This window comes from Fringilla coelebs, assembly GCF_963513975.1.
Source record: "Fringilla coelebs genome assembly, chromosome: 32".
NCBI lineage: Eukaryota > Metazoa > Chordata > Aves > Passeriformes > Fringillidae > Fringilla > Fringilla coelebs.
Window position 1 is genome coordinate 1562095 of NC_140058.1, and position 27324 is coordinate 1589418.

Genomic DNA, 27324 nt, shown 5'->3' on the forward strand with positions numbered 1-27324 from the left:
TCCCCCAAATTCGCCCCAAACCCCCCCAAATTCGCCCCAAACCCGCGGGGAGGACACAAGCTCCACTCCAGTCCAATCCTTTAATACCCATGAACAGGCGGCAGCTTCCAGCCCCACCCAGGTCCCGGATCCGGGCCCGGTCCCCCCGAGTGGGGGGCGCAGGGGGGACCCCGCGGGGCGCGGTCGGAGCCCCCCCTTCCCTTGCCGGCGTCAGGTCCGGAGCCTCCACACCTCGACCGAGAGTCCCCCCGAGGCCGCGGCCACCACGTCCCCGTCCACGCTGATCTGGGGGAGGCAGAGGAGCGCCAGGGGGGCTGGGGGGGCGCCCCGGGGGGGGCTGCGTGTGCACACGCGTGTGCAAGGGCTGGGCACGGCCCCTCACCCCGTTGAGGACATCGTCGTGCGTCCAGGAGCAGATGGTGCGGGGGGGATCCGTGGGAACGTGGATCTGTGGGAGAGGCGGAGCCGGGGGTCAGCAGGGACCCCCCCAGGGACCCCCCCCCAGCCCAGCCCCGCGGGGAGACCCCCACCCGCAGCGTCCTGTCGGTGGACGTGGTGTAGAGCGAGCCCAGCGAGTGCCAGAGCCCCGTGATCTGCAGCCGGTGCCCCACGTCGAAATACTGCAGGGGGGATGGACAGAAAGCCCCGGTGAGCCCCGGCAGGGGGGTCCTGCCCCTCGGGACCCCCCAAAACCCCCCGGGATCCCTACCCGGGCGGGCTGGAAGCTGCCGCCGCCGCTGCCGAACAGATACACCCGGCCCTGGTTGTCGCCGGCCCAGAGCTGCGAGCCCCGGTAGGACATGGAGAGCAGGTAATTGTCCAGCTGAGGAGGAGGAGGAGGAGGAGGAGACAGCCGGGATGTCACCTCACAGGGGACGGGGACGCTCTGGAGGGGGGGATTGGGGCGTGACCCCCACCTGCAGGCGCTGGCGGACGGAGCCGGCGCGGCGATCGAACACCACGAGCGTCCGGTCCTCGCTGCCCGACACGATCAGCCGCTCGTCGGCCGCCAGCGACAGCACCGCGCTGGCGTGGGGCTTGTAGCTGCTCACCTGGGCCTGCCCGGCTGGGGAGGGGGCGCGAGGGGGGTCAGGGGGATCCCCCAAACCCCCCCGACCCTGCCCAAACCCCTCTCGGTACCTCGCGGGTCGTACACGGTCACCGTCTTGTCGTAGGTGCCGGTGACGAGGACGTCGGGGCGGTACGAGAGGCACAGCACGGCCGCCTTCTCTCTGGGGGAGGGGAGGGGGTTCAGGGGGGTTCAGGGGAGTTCAGGGGATCCCCCCCACCATCAGCACCCCCCCGGGCCGTACCGGATCTCCCCGAACTGCTGCCCCTCGGCCGCCAGGTCCCAGAGCTTCACGGTGCTGTCCCAGGAGCCGGAGCAGACCCGGGCGTCCCTCGCAGCCAAGCACCACACCCAGCCCTGGGGAGGGGGGGACACAAAGGGGCTGCCAGACCCCAATCCCACCCCGGGAAGGGTTTTTGGGGGGGTGGGGGTCGGGGTGCCGCCCACCTTGTGGGTTCCGCTGCGCCCCGAGCCCAGGGCTTTGACCAGAACCTTCCCGGGGGGGCCCCGGCCCAGCTCCCGCAGGTCCCACAGGTTCACGTTGCGGTCGCGGCCCCCCGAGACGCACAGGGAGCCCCCCTGGAATGGGGAGGGGGCGCGGCTGAGGCGGGGAGAACCCCCCAGGAGATCAACCCCCATTTTAGGGGGCATTTCCCCCCCATTTCTGGGTTCTTTCCCCCATTTCTGGGGCATTTTTCCCCCTATTTTGGGGCATTCCCCCCCATTTTTGGGCCGTTTCCCCCTATTTTTTTGCTATTTCCCCCCATTTTTGACCATTCCGCCCCCATTTCCCCCATTTTTGGCCATTCCCCCCCATTTTTTGGCTATTTCCCCCCAGTTTTGGGCCATTCCCCCCATTTTTGGGCCATTCCCCCCATTTTTTTGCCATTTTCCTCCCATTTTTGGCTATCCCTCCCCATTTTTGGGGCCTTTCTCCCCATTTTTCAGCCATTTCCCCCCATTTTTGGCCATTGCGCCCCCATTTCCCCCATTTTTGGGGCATTTCCCCCATTTTTGAGCCATTTCCCCTCATTTTTTTGCTATTTCCCCCCATTTTTGGTCCATTTCCCCCATTTTTAGGCCATTCCCACCCATTTTTGGGCCATTTGCCCCCATTTTTGGGACGTTTCCCCCCCATTTCCCCCCATTTTTAGGGCATTTCTCCCCATTTCCCCACATTTTTAGCCCATTCCCCCCCTTTTTGGCCCATTTCCCCCCAGTTTTGGTCCATTTCCCCCCTTTTTAGCCCATTCTCCCCCATTTTTAGCCCGTTTTCCCCCAGGCTTGGCCCATTCCCCCCCTTTTTGGCCCATTTCCCCCCATTTTTAGCCCATTCCCCCCATTTTTAGCCCGTTTCCCCCCAGTTTTGGTCCATTTCCCCCCATTTTTGGCCCATTCCCCCCATTTTTAGCCCATTCCCCCCCATTTTTAGCCCATTTTCCCCCCTTTTTTGCCCATTTCCCCCCAGTTTTGCCCCGTTTCGGGGCTCCCACCTGCAGCAGCAGCACGGAGTCCACGGAGGCGAAGTGTCCCTCGTCCAGGGAGAAATGCTCCATGGGGGCCCCCCCGGGCCCCCAGCGCTCCAGGTGCTCCTCCAGGTCCTCGCAGGCGGCCGCCCAATCGAAGCCGTCCTCTGGGGGGGCCCCAAAATCACGGGGGGGACCCCAAAACCACCGGGGGGACCCCAAAACCACCGGGGGGACCCCGACCCCATCCCAGGGACCCCCCCAGACAGACCCAGGTGGGGCTGGGGGGGCTCCCCGAAGTGCTGGGGGAGCCCTCGGGGGTCCCTGAGAGACCTTTGGGATTTGGGGGGGGAAAATTGGGGCGGGGGGCGTCAAGGGGAGCCCCAAAATCACCGGGGCAGCCCCAAAATCACCGGGGGAGCCCCAAAATCAAGGGGAGAACCCCGAAACCACGGGGGTCCCAGAGCTTCAGGGCGGGGTGGGGGTCCCGGGGGATGTCCCGGGGGGGTCCCGGGGGGTCCCGGCACCCCCAGACCCACCTGGCAGCACGGGCAGGGGGCGGCGGGCGCGGCGCTGCAGCCGGAGCCGCCAGAGCACCGCGTCCCGGGCCAGGTCCCGGAGGGCGCGGCAGACGCGGGGCAGCACCCGGCGGACGTCGCGGGCCCGGAGGAAGCCGCAGATGCGGAGCAGCAGCTCCGGTGGCAGCGCCAGGAGCCCCCCCGGGCCCCCCGCGCCCGCCGCCGGCCCCGGGGGCTCCGCGGGAGCAGCGGCGGCGGGCGCGGGGGGCCCGTCCATGGCTGCGGAGGGGGCGGCGGGTCAGCGGCGAGCGCCGCTCCCCGTGCCCGGTACCGGGAGGGCGGCGGCGCTGCCCCCGCCCCGCCTCACCCCGCACCCCCGGGATCCGCCCAAACCGGCGCCGCCCGCCGCCGATCCCCGGGGGTGCCGCGGGTTCCTCATCCGGCTCGCTCCCCGCGGTACCGGGAGCCGCCCCAGCGGCACCCCCGCTCCTCGGAGCCCCCGTCCGCCCCCACCCCAACCCCGCTCCCGGTACCGGGTCCGGCCCCGCCGCGTCCCGGTCGCTACGGCCACGGCGGGGGCCACTTCCGGCGCGCCGCGCGAATCAGCCAATGGCGATGCGCTCCTCCAGTGACGTCATCAGGCGGCGCCGGAAGCGAGCCGCGTGCGGTAATGGCGGCGCCCATGGACCCTCCCCGGTTCCTCCCCCGGTCCCGGTGATGACAAACGACACGGACACAGCGCGCACGGTCCACAACGGCCTTGTTGTATTTGTGCCGCCCGCGCGACACCAGCGGGTCCTGCCCTCCCCCTCCCTTCGCCACCCCCTCCCCCCCCTCCCCGATCCCCGCCCTTGGAAACGGTAAAAAAACGAACGGGAACGGAACCGGGAACGGGGACACGACTCAGACACGCGGGACGCGGCACCGACTCGCTCACGACGAAGCACAACGGCTGCGGCTCGGCCCCTCCCCCCGCCCCAGCCTCGCGTGGGGGAGGGGCGGGGGGCGGGTGGGGGAGGGGACACCGGGGGGACACACACGGGAACGGGCCCCTCCCCCACCCCGCTTCGGCCCCTCCCCCCCCTCCCCCAGCGGGGTCCGGGCGCTCGGAGCCCCCCCCGGGCCCGGCCCCGCCCCCCCCTGCCCCCCACAACTCCTCCGGGGGTCAAAGGTCAAACGCCGAGCGGGGACCCCTCCCCCCGCCGGTACCGGGACCCCCCGGGGGCTCCGCGGGTCCCGCTGGCTCCGGCTCCGCCCTGTGGGGGGAGGGGCGGCGATGGCGGATCGAGGGAGGGGAGGGGGGGGGGCGCTGTGCACCCCCCTCCGTGTGTCCCTCCCCTCCCATGTCACCTGCCCAGGTGTGTCAGAGCCCCGCCCCCCTCACCTGCCCAGGTGTGTCAGAGCCCCTCCCCTCCCCCCTCACCTGCCCAGGTGTGTCAGAGCCCAGGTGTGTCCCTTTCACCTGCCCAGGTGTGCCAGAGCCCCGCCCCCATCCCCCTCACCTGCCCAGGTGTGTCAGAGCCCCCTCACCTGTCCCAGGTGTGTCAGAGCCCCCTCACCTGTCCCAGGTGTGTCAGAGCCCCGCCCCCCTCTCCTCACCTGCCCAGGTGTGTCAGAGCCCCGCCCCCATCCCCCCTCACCTGCCCAGGTGTGTCAGAGCCCAGGTGTGTCCCTCACCTGCCCAGGTGTGTCTCTCCCCTCCCCTCACCTGCCCAGGTGTGTCAGAGCCCGTAGAACAGCCCCTCACCTATCCCAGGTGTGTCCCTCACCTGCCCAGGTGTGTCAGAGCCCGTAGAACGCCGCCAGCCGCTCCTTGAGCAGGGGCGGGAACTGCTCCGAGAAATGCTGCCAGTTCCCCTCCCCCACCTGCGCCTTGAAGCCGTGCAGGATCTGCGGGGGAGGGGCTCGGGTGAGGGGGAGGGGCACAGGTGAGGGGGAGGAGCTCAGGTGAGGGGGGAGGGGCTGAGGGGGCTGAGGGGTGGGGCTGAGCCCCCTCCCCATTTGGGGGGTCCCGACCTTGTAGAACATCTCCCGCAGGTCGTCCTTGGGGCTCACCCAGGAGGCGACGGCGTCACAGAAGAAAATGAAATCCTGGGGGAAAACCGGGGGGAAATGGGCAAAACTGGGGATGCACCCCAAAACTGGGGGATGCACCCCAAAACTGGGGGATGCACCCCAAAACTGGGGAGAGTGACCCCAAAACTGGGGGGAAATGGGCAAAACTGGGGGATGCACCCCAAAACTGGGGAGAGTGACCCCAAAACTGGGGGGAAATGGGCAAAACTGGGGGAAAATGGGCAAAACTGGGGGATGCACCCCAAAACTGGGGAGAGTGACCCCAAAACTGGGGAAAGTGACCCCAAAACTGGGGAAAGTGACCCCAAAACTGGGGAAAGGAGCCCAAAACTGGGGAAAGGACCCCAAAACTGGGGAGAGTGACCTCAAAACTGGGGGAAAATGGGCAAAACTGGGGAAAGGACCCCAAAACTGGGGAAAGGACCCCAAAACTGGGGAAAGGACCCCAAAACTGGGGAGAGTGACCTCAAAACTGGGGAAAGGAGCCCAAAACTGGGGGAAAATGGGCAAAACTGGGGGGAGTGACCCCAAAACTGGGGGGAGTGACCCCTCCCTGATTTTTGACCTCCCCAGTTTTGAATCCCCCCAATTTTGGGCTCCTGCCCCAATTTTGGGACCCCCCCCCCCCCCCCCCCCCCAGTTTTGGGCCCCCTGCCCCATTTAGGGCCCCCTCCCCATTCTGCCCCCCTCCCCGCTTTTGGGGACCCCCCCCATTTCCACCCCTCCCCAGTTTTGGGGCCCCCTCCCCATTCCGGCCCCCCCAGTTTCGGGCCCCCTGCCCCATTTGGGGCCCCCTCCCCATTCCGGCCCCCCCAGTTTCAGGCCCCCCGCCCCATTTGGGGCCCCCTCCCCATTCTGGCCCCCCCAGTTTCGGGCCCCCCGCCCCATCTGGAGCCCCCCTCCCCATTTGGAGCCCCCTGCCCATTTTGGGGTCCCCCCACCTGCACCACGCCCCCCGGGTTGACCCCGATCATGACGCAGATGCCCCGGAAGGCCGAGTCCTTCTCCTCGTTGTCGCGGATGTTCCGCAGGGACGTGCACCTGGGACGGGGCAGAAACGGATTTGGGGTGAAAAAACAGGGATTTGGGGCAAAAAACGGGGGTTTGGGGTGAGAAACACCAAAAACGGGGGTTTGGGGTGAAAAAACAGGGATTTGGGGTGAGAAACACGAAAAACGGGGGTTTGGGGGCCAAAAAACGGGGGTTTGGGGTGAGAAACACCAAAAACGGGGGTTTGGGGGGCAAAAAATGGGGATTTGGGGTGAGAAACGAGGATTTGGGGTGAGAAATGGGGGTTTGGGGTGAAAAACGGGGGTTTGGGGTGAGAAACACAAAAAACGGGGATTTGGGGTGAAAAAAACGGGGGTTTGGGGGCCAAAAACCGGGGGTTTGGGGTGAGAAACACGAAAAACAGGGATTTGGGGCAAAAAACAGGGGATTTGGGGTGAAAAACACAAAAAACGGGGTGAGAAATTTGGGGTGAGAAACCCAAAAAACGGGGATTGGGGTGAAAAACCCAAAAAACGGGGGTTTGGGGTGAGAAACACCAAAAACAGGGGTTTGGGGTGAGAAACGGGGATTTGGGGCAAAAAACAAAAATAGGGGGTTGGGGAAAATAGGGGTGGAAAACGGGGAAAATGGGGTGAGAAACGGAGATTTGGGGCAAAAACCCAAAAAAGGGGGGTTGGGGAAAAAATGGGGCAAGAAACGGGGAAAATGGGGAAATAATGGGGTGAGAAATGGGAGTTTGAGGAAACAATGGGGGGAAATGGGTGAGAAATGGGGGTTTTCGGCAAAAATGGGGTGAGAGAGGGAGATTTGGGGTGGAAAATGGGGATTTGAGGTGAGAAAGGTGGGTTTTGGGGTGAATAAAAGGGATTTGGGGTGCCAAAGGGGATTTTGGGGTGAAAAAAGGGGGTTTTGCAGGGAGTAAAAGGGATTTTGGGGTGAATGAAGGAGATTTTGGGGTGCCAAAGGAGATTTTGGGGTGAATAAAGGAGATTTTGGGGTGAATAGAGGGGATTTTGGCTCACCAGGGCCGGATGAACTGCTGCAGCATCGGGGCCACCTCCTGGGGACACACGAAGCCCAGGCGGCCGATGGTGATGGCTGGGGAAGGGCAGGTTTCATTCATTTATCATTTATTTTTAAAGGTTTATTTATCATTTATTTTTATGTGTTTATTTATAATTTATTTTTATGTGTTTATTGATATATTCACAGTGTTTATATTTGTATGTATCCGTTATATTTATTTATTTATTTATTTATATATTTATTTATTCATATATTTATTTATTATATACTTGTATATTTATCATGTAAATTTATTTCTATATTTTACACAGTCATATTTATAGCATCTATTTCTATATTTAATTCTATATAATTTGATATATTTCTATTTAGAGTATCTATATAATTGTATTTATAGTTTATATATAATTGTATTTATAGTACATATATAATTGTATTCCTAGCATATATATTATCAGATTCATTATATTGCATAGAAACATATAAAAATATACATTCCTATATTTGTAATATTAATGGGATAAATATCTTTTATATTATCTATACATTTATACTCTTGTAGTTTTGTATCACGTAGTAAAATTTACAACTGGGGTCTCCCTGCTCTCCCCAGCAGGGTTTTGGGGTCCCCCTCATGCAATTTTGGGGTCCCCCAGCAGGTTTTTGGGCTCCCCCAGCAGTGTTTTGGGGTCACCCCAGGTTTTGGGGTCCCCATTAGTTTTGGGCCCCCCCCAGCCGTGTCCCCCCAGCAGGATTTTGGGGCCCCCCCGGGTTTTGGGGTCCCCCCAGCCTTGTCCCCCCAGCAGGATTTTGGGGTCCCCCCAGGTTTTGGGGTCCCCTCGGGTTCTGGGTCCCCCCGGGTTTTGGGGTCACCCCAGGTGTTGGGGTCCCCATCAGTTTTCGGCTCCCCCCCAGCCCTGTCCCCCCAGGTTTTTGGGCTCCCCCCGGGTTCTGGGGTCCCCCTCAGGTTTTTGGGGTCCCCCCAGCAGTTTTGGGGTCCCCCCCAGGTTTTGGGGTCCCCCCTGTCTCACCAGTGTTCTCCAGCAGCGTTTTGGGGGTGTTGGGGCGGTTGATGATCTCCACCAGGTTCTGCAGCACCATGGGCACGTAGGGCTGCATCTCCGACCCTGGGGGCATGGGGGGGATTTGGGGGGTCAGGGGGATTTGGGGGGTCAGGGGGGACACGGGGGGATCAGGGGAGTTTGGGGGTTCAGGGGGATTTGGGGGGTTCAGGGGACACAGGGGGGCTGCAGCACCATGGGCACGTAGGGCTGCATCTCCGACCCTGGGGGCACAGGGGGGGATTTGGGGGTGCTCAGAGGGGTCAGGGGGAAATTGGGGGTGCTCAGGGGGGTTTGGGGGATTTGGGGGTGCTCAGGGGGGTTAGGGGGTGCTCAGGGAGACTTTGGGGGGCTCTGAGGGGTTCAGGAGAGGTTTGGGGGGGACTCAGAGAGACTCTGGGGGAGCTCAGGGAGCTTTGGGAGTCTGGGGGTGCCCAGGGGGATTTGGGGGGCTCAGGGGGATTTGAGGGTGCCCGGGGGGGGGCTCAGGGGAATTCAGGGGGGTTTGGGGGTGCCCTGGGGGGGCTCAGGGGGGTTTGGGGTGCCCTGGGGGTCCGGGGGGCTCAGGGAGGTTTGGGGGTGCCCAGGGAGGTTTGGGGGTGCCCTGTAGAGTTTTGGGGTGCCCCGGGGGGGCTCTCACCATCTGCAGGCAGATCTCCCCGATGGCCCAGGTGGGGTTGTTGACTGGGGGGGCTCAGGGGGGTTTGGGGGTGCCCTGGGGATTTGGGGGTGCCCAGGGGGATTTGGGGGTGCCCTGTGGGGTTTTGGGGTGCCCAGGGGGGCTCTCACCCATCTGCATGCAGATCTCCCGATGGCCCAGGTGGCGTTGTTGCAGACGGAGATGAACTCGGGGTTCAGGTTGGTGCCCAGGATGGGCATGAACTCAGCTGGGGAGGGGGCACAGGTGAGCCCAGGTGAATCTGGGGGTGCCCCCACCCGGGGGGGACCCCAAAACTCACCGATGCAGGGCTTGACGTGCACGAAGCAAGCCTTGGTGAGGTCGCCCAGCAGGGCGAAGGAGCTCTGCCGCACCTCGGGCATGGTGTCCTGGCACAGGTGAGGGGGCACAGGTGAGCTGAGGGCACGGGGGGGCTCCCCCGCGGTTTGGGGGTTCAGGGGGGATCCCCCCTCACCTGCATGCACTGGAAGAGCAGGGTCATGATGTTGGAGCGAGCCACCAGCTGCTCCACGTGGCCGCCCAGCCCCTCGGCCAGCCCGCTGAGCAGGTCCAGCGCCACGATCATGAAATCCTTGTCGGGGGCCTCGTACTGCTCGGGGTGCTGGTTGTACATCTGGGTGGGGACATTGTGTCACTGTCATTGTCATTGTCACCGTCCCTGCCACCCCCCTGGGCCGGGGAGGGGCTCACCATGGCCTGGGCCAGCGTTTTCTGCACCAGGGTGACGCAGCGCTGGTAGACGGGCTCGCAGTAGGGCAGGAAGCCGCTCTGCAGGGCCGTGGCCACCGAGGACAGGCACTGGGGACAGCAGGGGACACGCTGGGGACGGGGCTCGGGGACGGCCGCCACCCCTCCCCAGCGGCCTGGGGACAGCCCTGCCCCACCTCCAGCAGAGGGAACAGGTCCTTGTCCTCGTCCTTGAGCTCGTTCCACTTCTGGATCAGAGGCGGCATCAGCTTCTGGATGTACTCCTGGGGACAGCGGGGAGGGGACAGCCCCGAGGGTTGGGGACATCCCAGAGGGGTTGGGGACAGCAGGGAGAGGTTGGGGACAGCGGGGACAGCAGGGAGGGGACAGCCCGGGGGGTTGGGGACAGCAGGGACAGCAGGGAGGGGACAGCCTGGAGGGTTGGGGACAGCGAGGACAGCAAGGAGGGGACAGCCCGGAGGGGTTGGGGACAGCCAGCAGTGGTTGGGGACACCCTGGGGGGGTTGGGGACATCCCAGAGGGGTTGGGGACAGCCAGCAGTGGTTGGGGACACCCTGGGGGGGTTGGGGACATCCCAGAGGTGTTGGGGACAGCCAGCAGTGGTTGGGGACACCCTGGGGGGGTTGGGGACATCCCAGAGGTGTTGGGGGACAGCCAGCAGGTGCCCTCAGAGCACAGAGATCCACAGGGGGAATTCGGGATTCGAATGTCTGTGGTCATCACCGGGCAGGGACACGGGGGACACCAGGGGAGGTTTGGGGACACTGGGGGGGGTTTGGGGGACACTGGAAGAGTTTGGGGACACGGGGACCCACGGGCTGGTTGAGGTGGTGGCCCACGGAGTCGGCCAGCGTGCCGATGGCGTCGTAGAGGATCAGCAGGTTCTTGTGCTGGTACTTGCCGAAGGCGAACACCAGCGTGTCCAGGATGAAGCTCAGGTACGGCACCAGCTCCGTGCACGCCTCCTCCTCCAGCGTGGCGAAGGCACTGAGGGAGGGGACAGCCAGGTGTGCTTGGGGACAGCCAGGTGTGCCTTGGGGACCCCCAGGTGCGCCTCAGGACCCCCCAAGCTCGGGGCAGCCCCGGGGCCCCGCCGGGTCAGGCAGTACGAACACAGAGCGTCCCCACCGGGATCGGGGCAGTGCTGTCATCACCCCCGGCGGGCTCCCCAAAGCACCTGAACCACCTGGGCCACCCCACCGTCCCCAGTGCCACCTGTCCCACCCCACCATTCCCAGTGTCACCTGTCCCACTTCGCTGTCCCCGTCCCACCCATCCCACCCCAGTGTCCCTATCCCACCTGTCCCAGTCCCACCCATCCAGTCACACCCGTCCCTGTCTCACCTGAATCCCCCAGCATCCCCACGCCCGTCTCCGTCCCATCCCACCTGTCCCTGTCTCACCTGTCCCCCCCAGTGTCCCCACACCTGTCTCCCCCAGTGTCATCTGTCCCCCCCCCAGTCTCACCTGTCCCCACCAGTTCCACCTGTCCCCCCAGCACCCCTAGCCCCGTCCCCTCCCCTCCCCATCCCACCTGTCCCAGCCCTACCTGTCCCCCCCAGCCCCACCTATCCCAGTCCCACCTATCCCAGTCCCACTTGTCCCAGCCCCACCTGTCCCAGCCCCACCTGTCCCCCCAGCCCCACCTATCCCAGTCCCACCTGTCCCAGTCCCACCTGTCCCAGCCCCACCTATCCCAGCCCCACCTGTCCCCGCCCCACCTGTCCCCCCCAGCCCCATCTGTCCCATCCCACCTGTCCCCCCCAGTGTCCCCACGCCTGTGTTCCCCAGTCTCACCTGTCCCAGCCCCACCTGTCCCCCCCAGCCCCACCTGTCCCAGCCCCACCTGTCCCCCCGCCATGTCCCTGCCCCGTCTCACCTGTCCCCCCGCCATGTCCCCGCCCCGTCTCACCTGCAGGCCGCCTCCTGCACGCGCTTGTTGCCGTCCAGGATGCGCTGCAGCAGCTCGGTCATCAGGGGCTTCAGGTAGAGCTCGGGGGGCTGCGCCACCACCCAGTGCGCGTAGCGGCTGAGCGTCCAGCAGGCGATGGAGCGCACCAGCGCCTTGCGGTCCGCCAGGCAGCGGATCAGGTGAGGGATCAGCTCGGGCAGGTAGGGCACCATGCCCTGCATGCAGCCTGTGGGACATGGACAGGTGTGGGGGCAGGTAGGGCACCAGCGCCTTGCGGTCCGCCAGGCAGCGGATCAGGTGTGGGATCAGCTCGGGCAGGTAGGGCACCATGCCCTGCATGCAGCCTGTGGGGTGGGGAAGGGACAGGTGTGGGGTCAGCTCGGGCAGGTAGGGCACCATGCCCTGCATGCAGCCTGTGGGGTGGGGAAGGGACAGGTGTGGGGTCAGCTCGGGCAGGTAGGGCACCATGCCCTGCATGCACCCTGTGGGGTGGGACAGGTGTGGGGTCAGGTAGGGCACCATGCCCTGCATGCAGCCTGTGGGGTGGGACAGGTGTGGGGTCAGGTAGGGCACCATGCCCTACATGCAGCCTGTGGGACATGGACAGGTGTGGGGGCAGGTAGGGCACCAGCGCCTTGCGGTCCGCCAGGCAGCGAATCAGGTGAGGGATCAGCTCGGGCAGGTAGGGCACCATGCCCTGCATGCACCCTGTGGGCATGGACAGGTGTGGGGTCAGGTAGGGCACCATGCCCTGCATGCAGCCTGTGCGACATGGACAGGTGTGGGGTCAGGTAGGGCACCATGCCCTGCATGCACCCTGTGGGCATGGACAGGTGTGGGGTCAGGTAGGGCACCATGCCCTGCATGCAGCCTGTGGGACAGGTGTGGGGTCAGGTAGGGCACCATGCCCTGCATGCAGCCTGTGGGACATGGACAGGTGTGGGGTCAGGTAGGGCACCATGCCCTGGCATGGATCAGGTGAGGGATCAGCTCGGGCAGGTAGGGCACCATGCCCTGCATGCACCCTGTGGGCATGGACACAGGTGTGCGGTCAGGTAGGGCACCATGCCCTGCATGCACCCTGTGGGACATGGACAGGTGTGGGGTCAGGTAGGGCAGGTAGGGCACCATGCCCTGCATGCACTCTCTGGGGTGCCCAGGGTGTTTTTGGGGTCCCTGGGGTGTTTTGGGGTGCCCACCTTCAGCAATGGCCCCCAGCACCAGGATCCCCCAGACTGGGGTGGGTTTGGGGTTGCATTTGGGATCTCCTGGTTTGGTACAGGTTTGGGGCTGGTTTTGGGATCCCTGGGCTGTTTTTGGGGTGCCCGGGGCGTTTTGGGGTGCCCACCTTCGGCGATGGCCCCCAGCACCAGGATCCCCCAGACTGGGGTGGGTTTGGGGCTGTGTTTGGGGTCCCTGGGCTGTTATTGGGATCCCTGGGGTATTTTTGGGATCCCTGGGCTGTTTTTGGGGTCCCCGGGGCGTTTTGGGGTGCCCACCTTCAGCGATGGCCCCCAGCACCAGGATCCCCCAGACTGGGGTGGGTTTGGGGCTGTGTTTGGGGTCCCTGGGCTGTTATTGGGATCCCTGGGGTATTTTTGGGATCCCTGGGCTGTTTTTGGGGTCCCCGGGGCATTTTGGGGTGCCCACCTTCAGCGATGGCCCCCAGCACCAGGATCCCCCAGACTGAGGCAGGTTTGGGGTCGCATTTGGGATCTCCTGGTTTGGTACAGGTTTGGGGCTGGTTTTGGGGTCCCTGGGCTGTTTTTGGGGTCCCCGGGGTGTTTTTGGGGTGCCCACCTTCGGCGATGGCCCCCAGCACCAGGATCCCCCAGACTGGGGCGGGTTTGGGGCTGTTTTTGGGATCCCTGGGGTATTTTTGGGGTCCCTGGGCTGTTTTTGGGGTCCCCAGGCGTTTTGGGGTGCCCACCTTCGGCGATGGCCCCCAGCACCAGGATCCCCCAGACTGGGGCGGTTTTGGGGTCGCATTTGGGATCTCCTGGTTTGGTACAGGTTTGGGGCTGTGTTTGGGGTGCCCAGGGTATTTTTGGGGTCCCCGGGCGTTTTGGGGTGCCCACCTTCGGCGATGGCCCCCAGCACCAGGATCCCCGACTCCTTGACCACCCACTCCAGGTGGAAGAGCAGCTCCTTGAGCAGGGGCAGCAGGTGGGGCAGCAGCTCCTCGCGGAACACGTTGGCCAGCACGTCCAGCGCCGCCGCCGAGCACTTCCCTGGGCACCCAGGGGTTAACGGGGCGCCCCCAACTCACCGGGGGGGCACCCCAAAACCCACTGGGGCACCCCAAAACTCACCGGGACACCCCAAACCCACAGGGACACCCCAAACCCACAGGGACACCCCAAACCCGGGGGGGCACCCCAAAACCCACGGGACATCTCAGAACCAACAGCGACCCCAAACCCACGGGGGCACCCCAAAACCCACAGGGACATCTCAGAACCAACAGTGACCCCAAACCCATGGGGGCACTCCCAAAACCCTCAGGGGACACCCCAACGCCCCCAAGATTCACCCCAAATCCCCCTGTGTCCCTACTGAGGTTCCAGTCGGACAGCGTGTCGTCGTCGTCCTCGTCGTCCCCCGAACCCTCAGGAACCCCAAACCCACAGTGACCCCAAAACCCCCCAGATCTCCCCCAAACCCCCCAAACCCCCCCGTCCCTACAGAGGTTCCAGTCGGACAGCGTGTCGCTGTTGTCCCCCAAACCCTCGGGGACCCCAAAACCCCCTAGATCCACCCCAAAACCCCCCAGATTCACCCCAAAACCCCCCAGATCCCCCCCAAAACCCTTTAGGGCCCCCCCAAACCCCCCTGCGTCCCTACTGAGGTTCCAGTCGGACAGCGTGTCGTCGTCGTCCTCGTCGTCCCCCAAATCCTCAGGAACCCCAAACCCTTGGGGACCCCAAAACCCCCCAGATCCACCCCAAACCCTCGGGGACCCCAAAACCCCCCAGATTCACCCCAAACCCCCCCCCGTCCCTACTGAGGTTCCAGTCGGACAGCGTGTCGTCGTCGTCCTCGTCGTCCCCCAAACCCTCAGGAACCCCAAACCCACAGTGGCCCCAAAACCCCCCAGAACCCCCCCAAACCCTTTAAGGGACCCCCCAAAACCCCCCAGAACCCCCCCAAACCCCCCTGTGTCCCTACTGAGGTTCCAGTCGGACAGCGTGTCGTCGTCCCCCAAACCCTCAGGAACCCCAAACCCTCGGGGACCCCAAAACCCCCCAGATTCACCCCAAAACCCTTTAGGGCCCCCCTGTGTCCCTACTGAGGTTCCAGTCGGACAGCGTGTCGTCGTCGTCCTCGTCATCCCCTGAACCCTCAGGAACCCCAAACCCTTGGGGACCCCAAACCCTCGGGGACCCCAAAACCCCCCAGATCCCCCCCAAAACCCTTTAGGGCCCCCCCAAACCCCCCTGTGTCCCTACTGAGGTTCCAGTCGGACAGCGTGTCATCGTCGTCCCCCAAACCCTCAGGAACCCCAAACCCTTGGGGACCCCAAAACCCCCCAGATCCCCCCCAAACCCCCCAGATCCACCCCAAAACCCCCCAGATCCACCCCAAAACCCCCCAGATTCACCCCAAAACCCCCCAGATCCATCCCAAAACCCCCCAGATCCCCCCCCAAACCCTTTAGGGCCCCCCCATCCCTACTGAGGTTCCAGTCGGACAGCGTGTCGTCGTCGTCCTCGTCGTCCCCCGAACCCTCAGGAACCCCAAAGCCTTGGGGACCCCAAAACCCCCAGATTCACCCCAAAACCCCCAGATTCACCCCAAAACCCCCCAGAACCCCCCCAAACCCCCCCGTGTCCCTACTGAGGTTCCAGTCGGACAGCGTGTCGTCGTCGTCCTCGTCGTCCCCGTCGCCGTCGCCGTCCCCGCGCTGCTCCTCGTGCGCCAGCGTCACCGTGCGCGACTTGTGGAAGCGCGGCTTGATGTCCTGCTCGCTGTCAGGCACCGCCTCGTCCTCCTCCACGTCGCCCTGCGGGCGTCGCGACACGGGGATCGCGACATGGCATGTTGTATCGCGACACGGCACCGTTGTATTGCGATACGGCACCGTTGTATTGCAACATGGCACCATTGTATTGCGATACGGCACTGTTGTATCGCGACACGGCACCGTTGTATTGCGATACGGCTCCGCTGTATCGCGATATGGCACCGTTGTATTGCAACATGGCACCGTTGTATTGCGATATGACAATATGGCACCATTGTATTGTGACATGGCACTGTTGTATTGCGACATGGCACCGTTGTATTGCAACATGGCACCGTCGTATCGTGACATAGCACCATTGTATTGCAATATGGTGCCGTCGTATTGCAATACAGCACCGTTGTATTGCGACGTGGCCCATTGTATCGTGACACAGCACCATCGTATTGCAATACGGCGCCGCTGTATTGTGACGTGGCACCGTTGTATTGCGACATGGCACTGTTGTATCGTGATATGGCGCCATCGTATCGCAATATGGCACGTTGCATCGTGACATAGCACCGTCTTATCACGACATGGCACCGTCATATGAGCCATGGCACCATTGTATCACAACACGGCACCGTCATATCGCGACATGGCACCACAGTATCGCAACATGACTCCATTGTATCACAGCATGACACCGTTGAATCACGACGCGATGTTGTAGTATCGCGATATAAAGTTATTGTATCACAGTGCGATGTCGTTGTATCGTGACATGACATGACGTCACTGCGACGGGGGCGGATCAGACAGTACGAACACAAGTGACCATCAGGGGGGTCAGGGTAAGGCTGTCATCATCTCCAGTGCCCCCAGTACAGCCCCAGTCACACCAGTACAGCCCCAGTGCCCCCAGTACAGCCCCAGTCACACCAGTACAGCCCCCCAGTGCTCCCAGTGCCACCAGTACAGCCCCAGTCACACCTGTACAGCCCTGGTACAGCCCCCCAGTGCTCCCAGTACAGCCCCAGCCATACCAGTACAGCCCCCCAGTGCTCCCAGTGCCACCAGTACAGCCCCAGTCACACCAGTACAGCCCTGGTAGAGCCCCCAATGCCCCCAGTACAGCCCCAGTCACACCAGTACAGCCCCAGTGCCCCCAGTACAGCCCCCCAGTATCCCCAGTGCCCCTCCAGAGTCCCCTCAGTGCCCCCAGTACAGCCCCAGTCACACCAGTACAGCCCCCCAGTGCCCCCAGTACAGCCTCAGTGCCTCCAATACAGCCCCCCAGTGCCCCCCAGTGCCCCCAGTACAGCCCCAGTCACACCAGTACAGCCCCAGTACCCCCAGTACAGCCCCCCCAGTGCCCCCCCAATGCCCCCAGTGGTCCCCCCCAGTGCCCCCAGTCCCCCCCAGTACCCCCAGTGCCCTCCCAGTCCCCCCAGTACAGCCTCAGTGCCCTCCCAGTGCCCCCAGTGCTCCCAGTGCCCACCTTGAGCAGGATGATGTCGATCTCCGAGTAGCGCATGCCATGAACCAGGATCGGGATCAGCCTGCGGGGGGAACGGGGTCAGTTTGGGGTGAATTCAGGGGATTTTGGGTCACTGACTGCACCAGGATGGGGATCAGCCTGCGGGGGGAACAGGGTCAGTTTGGGGTGAATTTGGGGGATTTAGGGTCACTGACTGCACCAGGATCAGCCTGCAGGGGGAACGGGGTCAGTTTGGGGTGAATTCAGGGGATTTAGGGTCACTGAGTGCACCGGGATCAGCCTGCGGGGGGAACGGGGTCAGTTTGGGGTGAATTCAGGGGATTTAGGGTCACTGAGTGCACCGGAATCAGCCTGCGGGGGGAACGGGGTCAGTTTGGGGTGAATTCAGGGGATTTAGGGTCACTGACTGCACCGGGATCAGCCTGCGGGGGGAACGGGGTCAGTTTGGGGTGAATTCAGGGGATTTAGGGTCACTGAGTGCACCAGGATGGGGATCAGCCTGCGGGGGGAACGGGGTCAGTTTGGGGTGAATTCAGGGGATTTAGGGTCACTCACTGCACCGGGATCAGCCTGCGGGGGGAACGGGGTCAGTTTGGGGTGAATTCAGGGGATTTAGGGTCACTGACTGCACCAGGATCAGCCTGCGGGGGGAACGGGGTCAGTTTGGGGTGAATTCAGGGGATTTAGGGTCACTGACTGCACCAGGATCAGCCTGCGGGGGAACGGGGTCAGTTTGGGGTGAATTCAGGGGATTTAGGGTCACTGACTGCACCGGGATCAGCCTGCAGGGGGAACGGGGTCAGTTTGGGGTGAATTCAGGGGATTTAGGGTCACTGAGTGCACCAGGATGGGGATCAGCCTGCGGGGGGAACGGGGTCAGTTTGGGGTGAATTTGGGGGATTTAGGGTCACTCACTGCACCAGGATCAGCCTGCGGGGGAACGGGGTCAGTTTGGGGTGAATTCAGGGGATTTAGGGTCACTGAGTGCACCGGGATCAGCCTGCGGGGGGAACGGGGTCAGTTTGGGGTGAATTCAGGGGATTTAGGGTCACTGAGTGCACCGGGATCAGCCTGCGGGGGGAACAGGGTCAGTTTGGGGTGAATTTGGGGGATTTAGGGTCACTGACTGCACCAGGATCAGCCTGCGGGGGGAACGGAGTCAGTTTGGGGTGAATTCAGGGGATTTAGGGTCACTGACTGCACCAGGATGGGGATCAGCCTGCGGGGGGAACGGGGTCAGTTTGGGGTGAATTCAGGGGATTTAGGGTCACTGAGTGCACCGGGATCAGCCTGCGGGGGGAACGGGGTCAGTTTGGGGTGAATTCAGGGGATTTAGGGTCACTGAGTGCACCGGGATCAGCCTGCGGGGGGAACGGGGTCAGTTTGGGGTGAATTCAGGGGATTTAGGGTCACTGAGTGCACCAGGATGGGGATCAGCCTGCGGGGGGAACGGGGTCAGTTTGGGGTGAATTCAGGGGATTTAGGGTCACTGACTGCACCAGGATCAGCCTGCGGGGGGAACGGGGTCAGTTTGGGGTGAATTCAGGGGGTTTTGGGTCACTCACTACACAGGTGTGCCGTCAGTTTTGGGGCAGTTTTTGGGGTGGATTTTGGGGTGAATTCAGGCTGTTTAGGGTCACTCACTGCACCAGGTGTGCTGTCAGTTTTGGGGCAGGTTTTGGGGTGGATTTTGGGGTGAATTCAGGGTGTTTAGGGTCACTCACTGCACCAGGTGTGCCGTCAGCCCTGCAGTGGGTTTTGGGGTGAATTCAGGGTTGGATTTTGGGGTGAATTCGGGGTATTTTGGGTCACTCACTGCACAGGTGTGCCGTCAGTTTTAGGGTGGGTTTTGGGGTGGATTTTGGGGTGGATTTGGTGCATTTAGGGTCACTCACTGCACCAGGTGTGCCGTCAGTTTTGGGGCAGGTTTTGGGGTGGGTTTTGGGGTGGGTTTTGGGGTGAATTCGGGGTATTTTGGGTCACTCACTGCACCAGGTGTGCCGTCAGCACGTCCTTGCAGATGGGCTGCTCGGCCAGCGTCAGCCAGAACTCGCAGGCCTCCAGCGCCACGTTCTCGTCGCTGTCCTGCGTCCGCTGCAGCATGTACTGCGGGAGAGACAGGTGAGCTCACCTGGGCACAGGTACCCTCACCTGGCACAGGTATCCTCACCTGGAACAGGTACCCTCACCTGGAACACGTACCCCTGACCTGGTACAGATCACCCTCACCTGGCACAGGTACCCCTCACTTAGCACAGGTACCCTCACCTGGAACAGGTACCCTCACCTGGCACTGGTACCCCTCACCTGGCACTGGTAATCCTCACCTGGCACAGGTAACCCTCCTAACCCCTCACCTGGACTCAGGTAATCCCTGAACTACGCCCCAAACCCCTCCCCTGCCCAGGTGACCCAAACCCCTCCCCTGCCCAGGTGACCCCCCAGCCCCTCCCCAGCCCAGGTGACCCCCCCAGCCCAGGTGACCCCCAGCCCCTCCCCAGCCCAGGTGACCCCAAACCCCTCCCCAGCCCAGGTGACTTCAAACCCCTCCCCAGCCCAGGTGACCCCCCAGCCCAGGTGACCCCCCCCAGGCCCAGGTGACCCCCCAGCCCCTCACCTGCCCGGTGTCTCACCTGGATGATGCTGTACATGTGGGGGATCAGGCGGTCGATGCGCACCTCCAGCAGCATCACCAGCGCCCGGCACACGTTCTTCCTCACCTCGGGGTCCTCGTCCACCGCCAGCGCAAACAGGTGCTGGGGAGGGGACAGGTGAGACCCTGGGGACAGCCAGGGGACACCCAGGGACAGCCGGGGACAGCCAGCACAAACAGGTGCTGGGGAGGGGACAGGTGAGACCCCAGGGACCCCCACAGAGCCCCCAGGTGCTGGGGAGGGACAGGTGAGACCCCCGGGGACACCCAGGGACCCCCAGGGACAGCCAGAGCAAACAGGTGCTGGGGAGGGGACAGGTGAGACCTCCAGGGACCCCTGGGGACAGCCAGGGACACCCAGGGATAGCCGGGGACAGCCAGGGACACCCAGAGCTCTCAGGTGCTGGGGAAGGACAGGTGAGACCCCAGGGACAGCCAGGGACAACCAAGGACACCCAGAGCTCTCAGGTGCTGGGAGGGGACAGGTAAGACCCCGGGAACAGCCAGGCACAGCCAGGGACAGCCATAGAGCCCCCCACAGACCCCCAGAGCCCCCCAGCTGCCAGGGACAGGCCCAGGTGCGCCCCAGGTGCTGGGGCCAGGCCCACGTGCCCCCCCAGGTGCCAGGGAGGGGCCCAGGTGCCCCCCCAGATGCCCGGGACAGGCCCAGGTGCCCCCCCAGGTGCCCCCAGGTGCGCCCCCACCTCGATGAAGGTGTCGATGTTCTCCATCAGCGCCTGCGCCCGGTCCATGATGAACTGGTTCACACAGGCGATGGCGTGGGACCTGGGGGGGGGGCAGGGGGTCACCTGGGCACCTGAACACACCTGTACACCCCCAGAACCCAGCTGAACCCCCAAACCCCACCTGGGCACCCCAGAACCACCTGAACCCCTTAAACCCCACCTGGGAATAAGAACATTTTTGGAAATCAGGATTTTTTAGGGCCACCAGACAAACACCTGTCCCAGGTAAAGGAGCACAGGTGAGCCCACCTGCGGCACACACCTGATCTTGGGGCTGCAGTGCTTGAGGAACTGCAGGAATTTGGGGATCAGAACATTTTAGCAAACCAGGATTTCCTGGAGCCAAAAACACACCCGAAATCCCACCCTCCCCCAGGTAAAGGAGCACAGGTGAGCCCACCTGCGGCACACACCTGATCTTGGGGCTGCAGTGCTTGAAGAACTGCAGGAATTTGGGGATCATGACGTTGAGGGGCCGGTTCAGGGCGTCACTGTCCAGCAGCTCCGAGGAGTCCTCGCAGATTTTCTGCAGCGCCCCGAAGGCCCCCTGGGAGCACAGGTGGGGGGGTCAGCGGCGGCCACGCCCCCCCCAGGTGCGCCCAGGTGCCCCCCCGGGTGCACCTCGCAGGTGTTGTAGTCCTCAGAGTTGAGCAGGTTGCAGAGCTGGGGCAGCAGCTCCGGCCACATCTGCAGCTCCCCCTTGGAGGCGATGGTGGTGATCAGGATACCTGGGGACAGGTGCGCAGGTGAGCTGGGAGGGGTTTGGGGGATTTGGGAGCAGTTTTGGGGGATTTGGGAGCAGTTTTGGGGTCACATCTGCAGCTCCCCTTTGGAGGCGATGGTGGTGATCAGGATACCTGGGGGCAGGTGTGCAGGTGAGCTGGGAGGGGTTTGGGGGCAGTTTTAGGGGATTTGGGGGGGATTTGAAGGGTCAGACAGGTAACCAGAGCTCGCAGAGCAGTTTCTGAGTCAGGGTTTTGAGGGACACAGGTACCCAGGTGTGCCCCCAGGTGCCCAGGTGCGTGCCCAGCTGTGCCCCCAGGTGCCCAGGTGTGCCCCAGGTGCGTCCCTCACCGATGGTGGCGCGGATCAGCGAGGAGGCGTCGCCCAGGTGGTTCAGGCACTCCTGCTTGATGAACTCGGCCACGGGCGGCGGAAAGCTCTGGAAGTGCGCCTTGACGTTGTTCTTGAGGATCAGCCCGCTCAGGGAGCGCGTGGGCTCGTCTGGGGGGGGCAGCAGGGGTCTGTGAGCCCCCCCAGGGTCACCTGTGCCACCCCAGGGGTCACCTGTGCCACCCCTGGGGTCACCTGTGCCACCCCAGACCTCCCCAGACCCCCGGGACCAGCCCGCTCAGGGAGCGCGTGGGCTCGTCTGGGGGGGCAGCAGGGGTCTGTCAGGCCCCCAGGGTCACCTGTGCCACCTCAGGGGTCACCTGGACCCCCCCACGGCTCACCTGTGCCACCCCAAGAGTCACCTGGGCCCCCAGACCCTCTCAGGACCCCCCAGACCCCTGGGACCACCCCCTCTTTAGGGAGCGCATGGGCTCCTCTGGCAGTATGGGGGTGGGAAAAGGGGCTGTGACCCCCCCCAGGTGTCACCTGTGCCCCCCCCAGGTGTGACCTGTGCCCCCCCAGGGGTCAGGGACGCCCCCAGACCCCCTCAGGACCCCCCACCTTCGGATTTGAGGCGCGTGAGCACGAGATCAGGTAATTGTTGAAGTCGGGGAATTGGTTCAGCTGCTTCAGCTTCTGCACAGGGGGGTCAAGGAGGGACAGCGGGGACAGGGGGGGACAGGGGGGGACAGGGACCCCCGGGACACCCAGGGACCCCCGGGGACCCCCAGGGACACCCGGGGACACCCGGGGACGGCCACCCCACACCGCCCACCCGAGTTTTTCCCCACAAGATAAAGATCCCCCTACCCTGACAGTCTGAATCCCCCAAGCCTGGTGGTCCCAGCCCCATCCCGGGGTCCCAGCCCCATCCTGAGGGTCCCAGACCTGTCTTGAGGATCCCAGCTCCATCCTGAGGGTCTCACCCCACTCCAGAGCATCCCAGCTCCATCCTGAGGGTCCCAGCCCCACTCCAGGTGGTCCCAGCTCCATCCCGAGGGTCCCAGCTCCATCCCGGGGGTCCCAGCCCCATCCCAGGGGTCCCAGCTCCATCCCGAGGGTCCCAGTCCCACTCCAGGTGGTCCCAGCACCATCCTGAGGGTCCCAGCCCCACCCTGGGGGTCCCAGCCCCACTCAGTTGGTCCCAGCCCCATCCCGAGGGTCCCAGCCCCATCCCGGGGGTCCCAGACTCATCCTGGGGGGGTCCCAGCCCCATGCTGGGCATCCCACCCCCATCGTGGGGGTCCCAGCCCCATCCTGAGGCTCTCACCCCACTCCAGGTGCCCCCACTCCCATTCCCGCTGCCCCCCGGCACCCCCAGCCCCATTCCCCGTGCCCCCCAGTGCCCCCAGCCCCATTCCCGCTGCCCCCAGCCCCACTCCTGGTGCCCCTCGCTGCCCCCAGCCCCCTCCCCGCTGCCCCAGCCCCACTCCCGCTGCCCCCAGCCCCACTCCCCGTGCCCCCCGGGTGCCCCCAGCCCCACTCCGCTGCCCCCAGCCCCCTCCCCGTGCCCCCAGCCCCATTCCTGCTGCCCCCAGCCCCATTCCTGCTGCCCCCAGCCCCACTCCCGGTGCCCCCCAGTGCCCCCAGCCCCACTCCCGCTGCCCCCAGCCCCATTCCCGTGCCCCCCAGGGATACGTCCTGCACCACCCTCTGGGTGGCCGTGTTGGGCGACTGCGAGTCCTTGAGCAGCTGCAGCACCTGCTGCAGGCCCTGCTCGTCCGGCTGCCAGTCCATGGCCCGGGGGGCCGGGGGGCCCGGGGGGCCTGGGGGGCTGAGGAGGGGCTGGGGGGCCTGGGGGGCTGAGGAGAGAGAGAGGGGTGTGGAGCTGGGGGGCTGAGGAGGGGCTGAGGGGGCTGCGCTCCCGGGGGGCTGTGGAGAGAGAGAGAGGGGAGTGGGGCTGGGGGGTCCCGGGGGGCCTGGGGGGCTGAGGGGGGGCTGGGGAGAGAGAGAGGGGTGTGGGGCTGGGGGGCCTGGGGGGCTGAGGAGGGGCTGGGGAGAGAGAGAGGGGTGTGGGGCTGGGGGGCGCAGGGGGGCTGAGGAGGGGCTGAGGAGAGAGAGAGGGGTGTGGGGCTGGGGGGCTGAGGAGGGGCTGGGGGGGCTCTGCTCCCGGGGGGCTGTGGAGAGAGAGAGAGGGGTGTGGGGCTGGGGGAGGTTGGGGGGCTCAGGGAGGGTCCCAGGGGGTGCAGGCCCCGGGGGGCTGCAGAGAGAGAGAGGGGAGTGGGGCTGGGGGAGGTGGGGGGCTCAGGGAGGGTCCCAGGGGATCCCGGGGGGCTGCAGAGAGAGAGAGGGGAGTGGGGTTGGGGGAGGTGGGGGGCTCACGGAGGGTCCTGGAGGGGCTGGGGGGGCTCCGCTCCCGGGGGGCTGTGGAGAGAGAGACAGGGGAGTGGGGCTGGGGGAGGCTGGGGGAGGTTGGGGGTGCCAGGGGGTCTGCAGGGGGTGCAGGCCCTGGGGGGCTGCAGAAAGAGAGAGGGGAGAGTGGGGCTGGGGGAGGTTGGGGGGCTCAGGGAGGGTCCCAGGGGGTCCCAGGGGGCTCCAGTCCCAGGGGGCTGCAGAGAGAGAGAGAAGTGTGGGGCTGGGGGAGGCTGGGGGGCTCAGGGAGGGTCCCGGGGGATCCCAGGGGGCTGCAGAGAGAGAGGGGAGTGGGGCTGGGGTCGGCTGGAGGAGGTTGGGGGGCTCAGGGGGGTTCCAGAGGGTCCTGGGGGGCGGCGGAGAGAGACAGAGGAGTGGGGCTGGGGGAGGCTGGGGGGGTCCTGGGGGGTCCCTGGGGGCTGTGGAGAGAGACAGGGGAGTGGGGCTGGGGGAGGCTGGGGGTCCTGGGAGGTCCCGGGGGGCTGTGGAGAGAGGAAGGAGTGGGGCTGGGGGAGGTTGGGGGGCTCAGGGAGGGGAAAATGGGGGGGGGAGGGTAATTAATAAAAGGGGAAGGGGCACTGGGGAGTCTTGGGACAGATAAATTGGGAGGGGAATTGATTAACTGGGGGGGAAGGGGCACAGGGGGGTTCTGGGGTGGGGGGGGAATTAATAAATGGGGGGGAAGGGGCACAGGGGGGTCCTGGGGGGTAAATGGGGGGGTGAGAAATTAATAAATGGGGGGGGAGGGGCACAGGAGGGTCGGTAACTGGGGAAAGGGGCTGTGGGGGGTTAAAAAAGGAGAAGAAAAAATTTAAAAATGAGGAGGAAAATTTAAAAATGAGGAGAAAAGGGCAAGAAATAGAGAAAAGAAGAGCACGGGATGAGAAGAAGTTAATAAAAAAAGAGGAAGGGGCGCGGGGGGGTTCCCAGGATGGATAAATGGCGGGGGGGGTCAATAAATGAGGGGAAGGGGCTCGAGGTGAATCAATGACTGAGGGGGAGAGGGGCGCCAGGGGCTCCGGGGGGATAAATGGGGCAAATTCGGGGGGAGGGGGCTCGGTGAGGGGACACACGGGGGGAAGGGGCTCGGGGAGGGGGTAAATGTGAGGGGAAGGGGTTTGGGGTGGGGGTCGTGACCGTTCGGGGCTCGGCTGCCCCCTCCCCCCATCCCGGAGCGGTGGGGGCGGGGCGGGAGCGGCGCACGTGGGGCCGGGACCGGGAATGGCGGGAGAACCGGGCGGGGGGGAGGGGAGGGGGCCGGGACCCCCTCCCCGGGATAGACCCCCCCCCCCCCCGGGATAGACCCCCCCTCAAACCCCCCAGAGCTCCAGCGACCCCCCCCGGTTTGACCTCCTGGCCGCCCCCAGACCCCCTCAGAGCCCCCCAGACCCCCCAAAACCCCCCCTCAGAGCCCCCAGACCCCCTCAGAGCCCCCAAACCCCCACAGACCCCCAAAACCCCCCTCAGAGCCCGGTCAGACCCCCTCAGACCCCCCAAAACCCCCCCTCAGAGCCCCCAGACCCCCTCAGAGCCCGCTCAGACCCCCCAGACCCCCTCAAACCCTCAGAGCCCCCTCAAATTCCCCCCCAAACCCCTCCTCAGGACCCCCAACCCCTCACAGCCCCCCAGACCCCCTCAGAGCCCGGTCAGACCCCCCCAGACCCCCAACCCCCCCTCAGAGCCCCCTCAAATCCCTCCTCAGAGCCCCCCAAACCCTCCCAGACCCCCAAAACCCCCCCCAGAACTCCCCAACCCTCAGAGCCTCCTCAAACTTCCCCCCCAGACCCCCCAAACCCTCACAGCCCCTCAAACCCCCCCCAGACCCCCAAATCCCCCCTCAGGGCCCCCCAACCCCTCACAGACCCCCCCAAACCCTCAGAGCCCCCTCAGACCCCCCCAAACTCCGATCCGCCCCCCCCTACCTCTCCCCAACCACCCCCGTGCCCCGACCCCCCCCTTCACACCCCCCGAGCCCCCCAAGCCCCCTCCGGGACCCCCTCCCCGATTTCCCCCCCGTTCTCCCCTCAGGCCCCGCGCGCCGCCCCCCGCGCCGCCGGTACCTGCCCGCTGAGTTCCGGGGGGGTCCCGGTGTGGTTTTAGGGGGTGGGGGGTGAGGGGGGGGAGCTCCCGGTGGTTTTGGGGGGGGGGTCCCGGTGTCCGGGGGGGAGGGGGGGGTCGGAGCGCGGCCGGGGGGGGTTTCGCCGCTGCCCCCCGTGGCCCCCGCCGGCCACCGTCCGCCCCGCGCGGCCGCGTCACGTGCGCAAGGGGGCGGGGCCTCCGGGGGAAGAGGCGGGGCAACGCTGGCGGGAAGAGGAGGGGTTTCGGCGCGCATGCGCGGAGTCCTCGGGAGGCGGAGGGGAACTGCAAATCCCAGCGTGCACCGCGCGCAGGCGGAACCATTGCGGGAAATGGGGGGAACAACAAAACTCCCCCACCGGCGGCGGGGTGAGACCAAACGGAGAGGGGGAACTGGGAGGGACTGGGAAGGACTGGGATGGGACTGGGAGGGACTGGGAAGGAACTGGGATGGACTGGGGGGGACTGGGATGGACTGGAAGGGAACTGGGATGGACTGGGAGGGCACTGGGATGGGACTGGGATGGACTGGGGGGGACTGAGGGGGACTGGGATGGAACTGGGGGGACTGGGAGGGACTGGGGGGAACTGGGAGGGACTGGGATGGGTCCGGAGGGGACTGGGGAAGGGGTCAGGGGCAGCTGGGAGGAACTGGGATGAACTGGGATGGGTTCAGGGCGATCCTGGGGGGACTGGGATGGACTGGGATGAACTGGGAGGGGACTGGGAGGGTTCAGGGTGGTCCTGGAGGGAACTGGGATGGACTGGGATGAACTGGGAGGGCTCAGGGTGGTCCTGGGGGAACTGGGATGAACTGGGAGGGGGTCAGGCCACACGTATCCCCCCGAACTTCATTATTCCGACCCCCCCAAACCAGTAACCCCCCCATACTGGGAGGCCAAAGGAATCCTCTGGCCCTGGGGGGACAGAGGTGACACCGAGGGGGGCCCTCCCCCTCCCCAGACCCCCCAAACCCCCCCAGACCCCCCAAAACTCCCCAAATACCCCCCAAAAAAATCCGCCCAGCGCCTCAGAAACCTCAGAGCTCTTTAATTCCGCGCCGCCCCCCCCAAACCCCCCCAAAATTCCCCCAAAACGCGGCTGGGGGGGGGGAGGGGCAGGGGGAGGCAGCGCTGCCAATCAAATCCAGCTGGGGGCGGGGCGATAGAAAAGGGGCGGGGCCCCCACAAAAGGGGCGGGGCCCTCCCTTTCCCTGGGTATTTACAGGGGGGTCTGGGGGGGCGGGACCCCCCCTCGAGGGGGGTTTGGGGATTTTGGGGGGGGGTCCCCACTGTAAAACGCGGGGTGGGGAAGGGGCGTGGCCGCGTTCAGGCCACGCCCCCATCGCACAGGTAAATTTGGGGTGGGGGGGTCAGAGCTGTTTAATTCCGTATTTTGGGGGGGTGGGCGA

At 64.8% G+C, this 27324-nt stretch overlaps 2 protein-coding genes across 3 annotated transcripts; both read right to left on the reverse strand.

Moving 5' to 3' along the window:
• Positions 1 to 76: 76 nt before the first annotated feature.
• FBXW9 (F-box and WD repeat domain containing 9) lies at positions 77 to 3332 on the reverse strand. 2 transcript variants are annotated; one of them, XM_084223916.1, is made up of 10 exons: positions 3075 to 3332; positions 2563 to 2702; positions 1517 to 1648; positions 1314 to 1426; positions 1141 to 1232; positions 918 to 1066; positions 710 to 823; positions 531 to 620; positions 383 to 448; positions 77 to 285 (listed from the first exon to the last, which is right to left on the reverse strand). In XM_084223916.1, exons 1-10 carry the CDS (start codon positions 3328 to 3330, stop codon positions 211 to 213), a joined length of 1227 nt encoding a protein of 408 aa, XP_084080042.1. In that variant the 5' UTR covers positions 3331 to 3332; the 3' UTR covers positions 77 to 210. The 2 variants fall into 2 exon arrangements, with proteins under 2 accessions (XP_084080042.1, XP_084080043.1); XM_084223917.1 differs by lacking the exon at positions 531 to 620.
• Positions 3333 to 3720: 388 nt separating this feature from the next.
• On the reverse strand, positions 3721 to 25961 carry TNPO2 (transportin 2). The gene is given in 27 exon segments (XM_084223851.1): positions 3721 to 4309; positions 4823 to 4943; positions 5070 to 5144; positions 6071 to 6170; positions 7163 to 7238; positions 8198 to 8293; positions 9017 to 9034; positions 9037 to 9114; positions 9187 to 9274; positions 9361 to 9519; positions 9597 to 9704; positions 9791 to 9877; positions 10430 to 10601; positions 11527 to 11752; positions 13605 to 13757; positions 15364 to 15529; positions 16974 to 17034; positions 18961 to 19079; positions 19607 to 19729; positions 20331 to 20412; positions 20786 to 20919; positions 20994 to 21100; positions 21447 to 21596; positions 22047 to 22073; positions 22076 to 22121; positions 23124 to 23287; positions 25898 to 25961. Coding segments are annotated over 25 exon segments (2658 nt in total). The 5' UTR covers positions 23223 to 23287; positions 25898 to 25961; the 3' UTR covers positions 3721 to 4309; positions 4823 to 4835.
• Positions 25962 to 27324: the final 1363 nt, after the last annotated feature.

Excerpts from the sequence above, each read along its gene's own strand:
- FBXW9 (XM_084223916.1), bottom strand. The coding sequence starts at position 3,330 with ATGGACGGGCCCCCCGCGCCCGCCGCCGCTGCTCCCGCGGAGCCCCCG. Across the intron at positions 1,233-1,313 it reads CAGCAGTTCGGGGAGATCCG|AGAGAAGGCGGCCGTGCTGT; the intron begins GTACGGCCCGGG and ends CCCCTCCCCCAG. Across the intron at positions 286-382 it reads ACGACGATGTCCTCAACGGG|ATCAGCGTGGACGGGGACGT; the intron begins GTGAGGGGCCGT and ends TGCCTCCCCCAG.